This window comes from Austrofundulus limnaeus, unplaced genomic scaffold, assembly GCF_001266775.1.
Source record: "Austrofundulus limnaeus strain Quisiro unplaced genomic scaffold, Austrofundulus_limnaeus-1.0 Scaffold1932, whole genome shotgun sequence".
NCBI classification, from domain to species: domain Eukaryota; kingdom Metazoa; phylum Chordata; class Actinopteri; order Cyprinodontiformes; family Rivulidae; genus Austrofundulus; species Austrofundulus limnaeus.
The window spans coordinates 16119-25470 of record NW_013954334.1 but is presented as its reverse complement, the minus strand read 5'-3'; the positions used below and the strand labels follow the sequence as shown (position 1 = coordinate 25470).

Here is a 9352-nt window from a genome sequence, read left to right as displayed (position 1 = left end):
TCCAGCAGATGGCCTTGTAGGTCAGTCAGTTTCTCCTCACAGCCTTTTCATCACATAAATCACAGAAAAAAGCAGTAATTCATTTTTGAATTTGTGAATAAAGTACATTTAAATTTATTTTAAGCCTTTTCCCCCCATACCATAAACAGAGGTTTTAAAGTAATTTTGACACCGTAAAATCAAAATCAACTGAAAAACAAGCCCTGTGAATATTTAGTAGATCGGTTTAAACTCAAATTGACCCTCTGTGCGCCGGTTAAACCACCTTTGCCCAGTTTCTTTAATCTCAGATCAGATGTTATGAAACTGCAAACAGAGCAGCTTTGATTGTTTTCTGACTGATTTAATAAATAAAAAACATGCATAAATTGCTTATAGATATAATTTAAAATATATGTCTAAATAAGAAAAAAAGCAGTGTTTATTCTAGACAAAAAGGCTGAAAGTTCACTATGCATGAATAAAAGTGTGACTTTCTGGAGGAAAAACAACATCTGAAATATTTGAAATACTGACTGTGAACGAACCAAATTGAATTGTGGGTAAATGTTCATTTTAAAGTAGACTAACTGGATTTTATAGTTCTGCTTTGAGGATCAGATTACAATGTAATAAATTATAAAACGTCATCTTCCTTGCATCAAGCTTCGCAGTACGCGGTATGGTCAAACAGGAAATTGTTGCTGTAGCTTTCAAAACAAAAGCCATATTAGCAAATGTTGATTTTATTTACAAATGTTTTTCGTGCTGTATAAAGAAATAATATATTTATGTATCTGGRTTGTTAGAATGTGTGCCAGAAAAAAAACTCTTGCATATTTGTTTTAAGTGTTTTATAAGATTTGACACGCATGTTTGTTTTGTTTTGAAAGTCCAAACCGGAACCACGCCCACATTCTGTAYCTCTCTTGTTAGCGCCGCTGAGGGAAGAACTTCACCCGGCGGCGCCAGACAGCTTCCTCTTGCTCAGGTATTCATTCATTGTTGGAGGTAAAACTCTGGATAAACGTTCTGCCGGGTCCGGTCAGGTCCTGCTGCATATCTCCACAGTTCGGCTGAAGATCCAGAACCGTCCTGCTAACTTCCGGAGCGGGAGAAAATGAACCGCAGCGAGCTGAGCGGCTATGATTTCGAGCGGCGTTTCGACGAAAAACGAGCTTTGGAGTGGATGCAGGAAAACTGGTAAAAAATAAAAATAAAAACCTTTTCAAAACAAATTCATCTTTAAAATCATTTAACACTAATAAAGTATCGGGGTTTGGTTCTGGTTCGCAGTCTGGAAGTGGACTTTGTGTTCTGCTCTGTTCTCCGCACCCTTCTCTTCTCAGTTTTCACAGAATCAAGGGGTAAAAAATTAAATAGCTGCATTCAGGTGAACTTCACCCTCTTTTAATTAAAGTGTTACAGTATTAACATTGTGACTCATGCTGGCAGGAATTTATGGGAAAATTAAACTCATTTTATAAAGACGAACAGAGTTTAATTCATCTTCCAAAGAAAACCTAAGAACTTTTAAAAAATGCAACTTTTTATCAGCAGTTGTAGCTAAAGCTCATAAAACAGCCTTATCACCTCCAGTTTGACATCCCTGTCAGACAGTTTAACGCCCTCACAGATTTGTCTTCCGGTTCAGTTTTTGGGTTTGTTCACTCTGATTGTGAAACACCTGCGTGGACTACACCTGTCTTATCAGGTGATGTCAGCTCAAACAGGTGGAGAAATTGCACTTTGTTAAATCAGTGTTGTTTAAAATGGAAGCAAGTTAAAATCTGAGCATATTGTGGTTGCTTTCCTGTGTGTGTTTTTAATATTTGTCGTGTTTTGTGTCTGCAGGAGCACGTCCTTCACGTTCTGCGGCCTGTACGTCGCCTTCGTCTTCGGCGGGCAGTACCTCATGAYGGAACGTTCCAAACTGGACCTGCGTCGGCCGCTGGCGCTGTGGTCGCTCAGCCTCGCTGTCTTCAGGTGAGTTTCAGTCAGACCGGAGCAGAAACTGAAACGCCCACGGCTCTATGTGTTTTGTTTACATGTTTACGTGTGTGTGTGTGTGTGTTTACCTTCTAGTATCATCGGAGCATTCCGGACCGGGCTGTACATGCTGCACGTGTTCTCGAACAGTGGCTTTAAAGAGACCGTCTGCGACAATTACTTCTACAGCGCGCCGGTTACAAAGTTCTGGGCTTTCGCCTTCACCATCAGCAAGGCCCCTGAGCTGGGTGAGAGGAGACTGAACATATAATTACTGACAACTTTTAGAGTAAAAAAGATGAACACAAAAAATGCATTTAGCAACTTTCATCTGGTACAAATCACATRAAGTAGTTAATTATTATTAGATTTAAACAAAAACACTAAAAAGTCAATTTGAATAACCTAAATCACAAAAGCAAAATACCAGAAGATTAAGATGTTAGCTCGTCTCTCTGATACTCCTGACAGCTATGTGCTGCAGGTAAGACACTAGCTACGTTTACATGGACATAAGTAATTGGATTAAACAGCCATTCGGAATAAAAATGCATCATGTAAACACCCCATTTGGATTGTTCTGACCCGATTCAGCTCGATCTGAATGAATTTGTAATGGGAATGAGAGAGGTGCTTTATGCCGATTGATAATCCAAACAGCGTGCATGCCAACACTTAATCTGATCATTTTATTCTGATTGTGGAAAACTGACCTGACTGTTAATGTCTGCTAGCMTTCATTCAGCTGTTTCCAGCAGACCGAACCTTTCCTCCCGTTCTCTCATTCAATAAAGGAAGACACACAGCCTGCGCAGCTTCGCAAAAAAAAAGAAAAAAGTCCGGGCGTCACCTGCAGCTGAACCAGAGTGCAGTAACGTCTTCACCATTATTAAAACCTGTCGCAGGTCCATTCTGAGCTCAGAAGCTGTTTGTTTATCTTCATCCCGGAAGTAGAACTTGTTTTTTTTTTTTTTAAGGGAAAGTTAGCAACTGCGCATGTCAGTGCTTCTATTCAGAATAAAAGCCCGGTGCATGTAAACACTCGTCATGTAAATGATACATTTAATCCGAATACATTTCAATCCGATCAAAGAAGTTTGCGCATGTAAACATAGCTACTGACGGCTCATAAAACCTTCACACAAACCTTTAGGGTGTGGTGTGTTTTTAGTCTTTACCTGCAGAACCAGAAATCTTGACTCAGAGACAAAAGGTGTGTGTTTCTTCTGAATTTTCTCAGATTATAATCTGAAGAGATGCAACGGGAACATGATGCTCTGATTTAATCTGCAGCTGTCTGTGGGTTAGATGTTCTGATTGCTCTGTAGAAGGCAGATGTTGAAATGTTAGCTTAAAGCTAAAAGGAACAAAATGCWAAAYCTAAAACAAATAAGAGGCTAAAATAAGAAAAATTCRAAAAGCTATAATTGAAGGCTAAAGGCTCGAGACACAAAATGCAAGATAAGAGTTAAAATTAATCAAATGTGACATAATAGCTAAAATGAGCATAATGCTAGTTGAATGCTAAAATTGGTAAAATGCAAAATGGAAGCTAAAATGAGCAAAGGGTTAGCTACATGCTAAAATATGAAAAATGCTAGCATAAACCTAAAAGGAACAAGATAAAGGCAAAAATTYCCAAAYTGCTAGCTAAAAGCTTTAGACACAAAATGCAAGCTAAAACCMAAAAGGACTAAAARACAAGATAGAAGCTGAAATGCATAATGCTAGCTAAAATATAAAAAGAACAAGATAAAAGCTAAAAACAGCAAAAATGCTAGCTAAATGCTAAAATAAGAAAAATGGTAGCCTAAACCTATAAGGAACCAGATAAAAACTAAAATGAGCAAAAMGTTAGCTAAATGCTAAAATAAGCTAAATGRCAGCTTAAAGCTAAAAYGAGCAAAATGTTATCAATAACTAAATTCAGCAAAAAAAAAGCTAACTAAAAGTTCAAAGTAATAAAATGCTAGCTTAAAGCTGAAAGGAACAAGATAAAGGCAAAAGTTAACAAAATTTTAGCTAAATGTTGAAATTACCAAAATGCAAGCTAAAACCTAAAAGGACTAGAATACAAGATAGAAGCTAAAATGCATAATGCTAACTAAATGCAAACATGCTAGGTAAAATCTAAAAAGAACAAGATAAAAGGTAAAACAGCAAAAATGCTAGCTAAATGCTAACATAAGAAAAATGGTAGCCTAAACTTAAAAGAACCAGATAAAAGCCAAAATGAGCTAAATGTTAGCTAAATGTTAAAGTAGGCTTAATGCCAGCTTAAAGCTAAAAGCAGGAAAAAGCTAGTCTTGTAAATCAGTGGGTCTCAAAACATGGCTCAAGACCCCATTTGGGGTCATGAAGCACCATGAATTGGGTCTACAGAAATTCTATAAAAAATTCAGATAAACTGTAAAAATGCGAATAGCGTATTTAGCTTAATCTAATTACATCAGCTCTCTGTAATGTTTAAAAAGGGTCTTAAAGTTTTATACTTTAGCATTAAATCCTCTGAATCATGAGTCATCTTTGGGCCGAGAGCAGAAAGGTCTGTGAACTTGTTAAGACCACTTCCTGTTCTCTGCCCCTCCAGGCGACACGGTGTTCATCGTCCTGAGGAAGCAGCGCCTCATCTTCCTGCACTGGTACCACCACATCACCGTGCTGCTCTACACCTGGTTCTCCTACAAGGACCAGGTGGCCGGCGGTGGCTGGTTCATGACCATGAACTACACGGTCCACGCCCTCATGTACACGTACTACGCGGCGCGGGCGGCAGGCGTGCGGATCCCGCGCCCGTTGGCCATGGTCATCACGGCGGCGCAGATCCTGCAGATGGCGATGGGGCTGACGGTGCTGGGCTTCGTGTACCGCTGGATGCACCAGGTGCGCTGCCCTTCCAACWTGGACAACGTGGTGTGGGGCTCGCTCATGTACCTGAGCTACCTGCTTCTGTTTGCCTCGTTTTTCTACAACAGCTACCTGAAAGGCCCGCCCAGCGACAAACGCAACAAGGCAGAGTAACACCTGTGTACCGTTTTATTATCGTCCGCTTCATAAAAGTGACTTAACTTAAACAAATAACCAAATAACGGCCAAATATTTTTAAAAACGGGCAGCACAGTGGAGCGGTGGTCATGACTAACATGAAGAAAGTCACAGGTTTGCCTCTCGGCCTTCCTGTGTGACGTTTACAAGTTCTCCCCAGGTTCTCTGGTTTCCTCCCACAGACCAAAAACATGCCTGTTGGGTTCATTTGTAACTCTAAATTGTTCCTAAATGTGAGTGAGAGTGTGAATGCTTGTTTGTCTCTTTGTGTTGCCCTGAAGGACTAGAGACATGTCCAGAGATGGACACAAGGTCCCCGAAAGAAAGAGCAGGTTAAAAATAATACTTTTAATGTCTTTTAATGTTTTTAATGAAGCTGTGAAACAAAAAACAAACAAAAAAAAACCACTGTTGCACTTAACGCTTTTATGGTTTTGTGATGTTTTTAAAAAAAAACACATTTTTTTAAGTCAAAAGTTTTACAAGATTTAAAGCCGGGGAAGTTTTCTTCATCCAACATGTCTCTTATCGCGTTCCCTTCAGTTGAAGGACATTTTACCAGATTATTTTTGTTGATTGTTTTATTTTGGCCAAAGTTCAGTCACTGTTAAAACRGTCTCTTTACTAAGAAAATGTGATTTTGTTTGTAACATTCCAGATATACCGTTACCACTGACCTCAAACTTTCTTCTAAAAAGGGAATACTGTGGGAAAAATACTAATTTATATACAATAAAAYGTTTTTATGTTGCTTTTGGTCTTTCTGTGTCACTCTTCTGTTAAAAATAAAAATACCTTCACTGGTTTGGTGCCAACATGCACAAAATACTTAATTCTTTAAAACCATTAAAGATCCTTTGCTTCTAAAGTACTGATTAATTTTTACTGCGAAGTCTGTTTGTTCATGCCAAAATGACTGAGAAAACAATTTCAACACTGATTTACTAAAACACTATCTGATTGTGAACGTGTATTAAGGCTGATATTCTTGTATCAGAGTCAATGTTTTGATTCTACAGTGAACAAAGTACATGTATCTTTAGTATCTGATAAAAATGGCCATACACATGTAAATCACTCACTGCTACAGTAAATCCCTTGTCACCTAAAATGCTGGTTTAAACTTTTTTTATTTGTATAACAATAAACGTGTATTTATTGCCCAAACATAAACAAACGACTCATTAAAAGGTGAAAAATGATATTGGTTTGACTCAGTACTGCACTCTGGCGCCCTCTAGTGGCAGCTTCACGTTTCACATTGGTCAGCAGACATATTTCATGTTTTCATATTTATTTTGTCAAGTCAAAATTATAACACTCCCAGCACTGGGCTTGTTTTGTTTTTGTTGGCTCACCTCTTTGACTTCATCATATTCAACAACAACCAAAAAATTAAATAATAACTTTGAATAGAAAAGATTTTCTGACAAACACTTTGACTAAATCAAAATTTTAAAGATGAATTAAAGATTTCTGCCCCTAAAACCTTTTTCTCTTATGAGAATATCAATGAGACTATGTAAGTTATTTATGTTGTTGTTTTTAGAATTATTTTGTCTGAGTAAAATGTTTATTCTAGTCTCTTAAAATTTCAGGTTTTTACTGCAGATAAACCATCATAATATGAAGACGGGGTACCTGTTAGCTGCAGCCTGCCAGCGTGCTCTTGTAGCTAATCCTGCAACTCAGTGACTTTTCAAATATAGGTATAAAAATATGCTTTTTCAAAATCACAGATGCTAACAAAAATGTTAACACATAGCACTGTATTTCGAAAAAAAAAAAGAAATGTCACTTCTTACTTTTGTTTCTGTTCATGCTACATTAGCATAGCGGCACATCTAGCTAACTGCTACAGGTGTACAAGGCGGTTAAATACTTTTTAGTATCTCATCGTCACTTAATCATAAAATAATTTAAACCATTTCTTTAATGTATATGTTGCTAATTACTTTACCTTACTGTAACTTAATTAAGCTTCAGTTAGGTTAGTTCTTGGCTCATACGTGCGATTTTTTTTTTCTTACCGGAAATGAGTTCCACCAAAACGGAAGTCAGTAAAATTCTGGCCAAACAATGAAATTAAGCTAATTGTGAATGCTAATTTTGGGAACTGTTAGATAAAAGGATAGGTGGATTGGTTTTGTTTCTGTAAATTGATGTAATTTTATTTATTTATTTACATGTAACAAATTCTGTAAACTAAAACTGCGTTATGTGTTTTTGAGGAGGAAAACTGGAKCCGAGAGTTTCCAGGAAGCGGACCCAGAGCACAAAATGTTCCGCACCTCCAGAAAAACTCCTGCTGGAGTGAATCCAGACTTCACCTTATGAGAGAGAAGCGATGYGACCGACTGAGCGTTTTACGTCAATAAAATGAAAAGGAGCGCGGAAAGTCCAGTAAGAACAGTCCGCCCGGCCCGCCCAGTGAGGCGGGAGTGCTTCCAGCTGTTCTCCTCCTCGGTGCGGCTCACAGGAGGAGCTCCGTCCGTCCGGATCAGAGGAGAACCCGTCTGGTTGTTGGACCATGAGGAACTGTTCCTGCAGTTTGGAGGAGCTGTAATGACAGGGAGCTTCGTGTCTGAACAGGTCAGAATAAAACACACTGAACTCAAATACGGTACATTTGCATCAAATGCATAAAATTAACTTTTTATTTTTTTATTTTTGTTTGAGTTCATATAAATGCTTTCATGTTTGCATTCATGATGTTATAATGTTTTAGATCTTATTTAATTGTTAAAAGTACATTTCAGTGCYGAGAGCCTTGATTCACGCATCCTTGCTCCATATTTTACCTAAACATAGCAAGAAACAACTTTATTTTATTTTGTTTTGTTTTATTTTATTCTATTTTATTTTTCCTCCACTTATTTTTAGTGTATTAAGTTGTCATGTTTGGGTTTGTTGTGGGATGTTTACTCTGAATGATTAGAGTCAAGAATAGCTGAAGCAATCTGGGTTCAAACGTATTTTGGTACTTAAAAAGCTGCAAATTGATTTTAAAACTTATCTGTGAGTGCTAAACGTTGCATGTATTGATTTTGGGGTTTAAAGGTCTCACTTAATCTTCAGCATTCACACTGTTGTTTTTATTTATTTATTTTTTCTGGCTTCTGTCTGCATACTTTGTGCTATTTTTACTCGTTCATCTTTCAGAACGCTCAGATGTTTGCTTTGACTTTTGACTGGTTTTTGTGACTTTTTCAAAATATTCACYTTATTTAACAAAATTACTTGTTAAAATACACAGAGATCTCTTTAAGCCTCTGAGCTTCATAACTCCAAAGCTAATGCTATTACTGTGGTTAATGCTAATAGTGCTAATGCTAAGTTTGATTAAAAACCAACTTCCTGTCCTAAAGTTTTCACATCAGTTCATGAAAGCAGTTTTATAATCCTTTATTTTGCTCTGAATGATTAATTTTATCATTATTTAAATATAATTGTGTGGTTATTAGCAAGTGCTAATAGCAGCAGCTAGCTGTAGCAAATAGCCCAAAAAGTAAGGGAATTTGTGTTTGGTGGTTATTTCTTTGTTGCAACAATGCTTTTTGACAATAAATCTTATACCAACAGAAAGCCTGATAATTTCCCTTTTAATTGGTGCCACCTTTGTAAGGAATATGCATTTGTAGAATGAGCAGTAGAGCTGAGTATGTGGGTTGCGCACATGAAAACAGCTTATTTCGCTGTTGTTATTGACTCTTGTTTTGAGCTTCTGGTCCACCCAGGTGCTGCCAATCATAAGATTTATTATCAAGAAACACTGTTACAACAGATAAATAATCTACCAAACACTACTTACTTTTTACTAAGTTTATATTCCTGCAGGAATTATAGCGGAAACCGATGGTGGTTTAAAAGCTTTTAAAGTTTGTGTTGTTTAAGAGCCGTTAGCTTGTTAGCTCGTCGGTCRGGTCAGAGAGTTAAACTTTATTTCTCAAAACTGAGCTTGTTCATACCCTTTCCACAGACTCAAAATTTTGTCGTGGTTGATTTGTTAAATTTATTTCTATATWTTTTTTAAAATGTTTTTTGTAAATGGTTGTACGGATTGATCCTTCGGATGTTTGACGAAGCTTCTGTCGGGTGTTTTGTAGTGAAGCTCTGCTGCCGGTCGTCATGTCCCTGTGGATGATCCTCCCTGTCAGTCTGCCCGTCTTCACCATCACAGGAATATGGGTTGTGTGAGTATTTATTTATAGTTACATACAGTTATTTGCATGTCGCAGTTTCAAATAAAGCCTAAAAGTCATGCAAATTTTGTTTTGGCTTTAGTAGAATTGTTTCAAAGATGCCCATAAACTCCCACTAACATTACATCCTTCTAGTG

The 9352-nt window shown here is 37.4% G+C and overlaps 1 protein-coding gene across 1 annotated transcript; it reads left to right on the top strand.

Annotated features, from left to right (window-relative positions):
• Positions 1-872: 872 nt before the first annotated feature.
• On the top strand, positions 873-5766 carry LOC106536687 (elongation of very long chain fatty acids protein 6). Its single transcript, XM_014034007.1, has 5 exons — positions 873-970; positions 1051-1182; positions 1834-1965; positions 2065-2216; positions 4559-5766. Exons 2-5 carry the CDS (start codon positions 1100-1102, stop codon positions 4987-4989), a joined length of 798 nt encoding a protein of 265 aa, XP_013889461.1. The 5' UTR covers positions 873-970; positions 1051-1099; the 3' UTR covers positions 4990-5766.
• The last annotated feature ends 3586 nt before the right edge of the window (positions 5767-9352 follow it).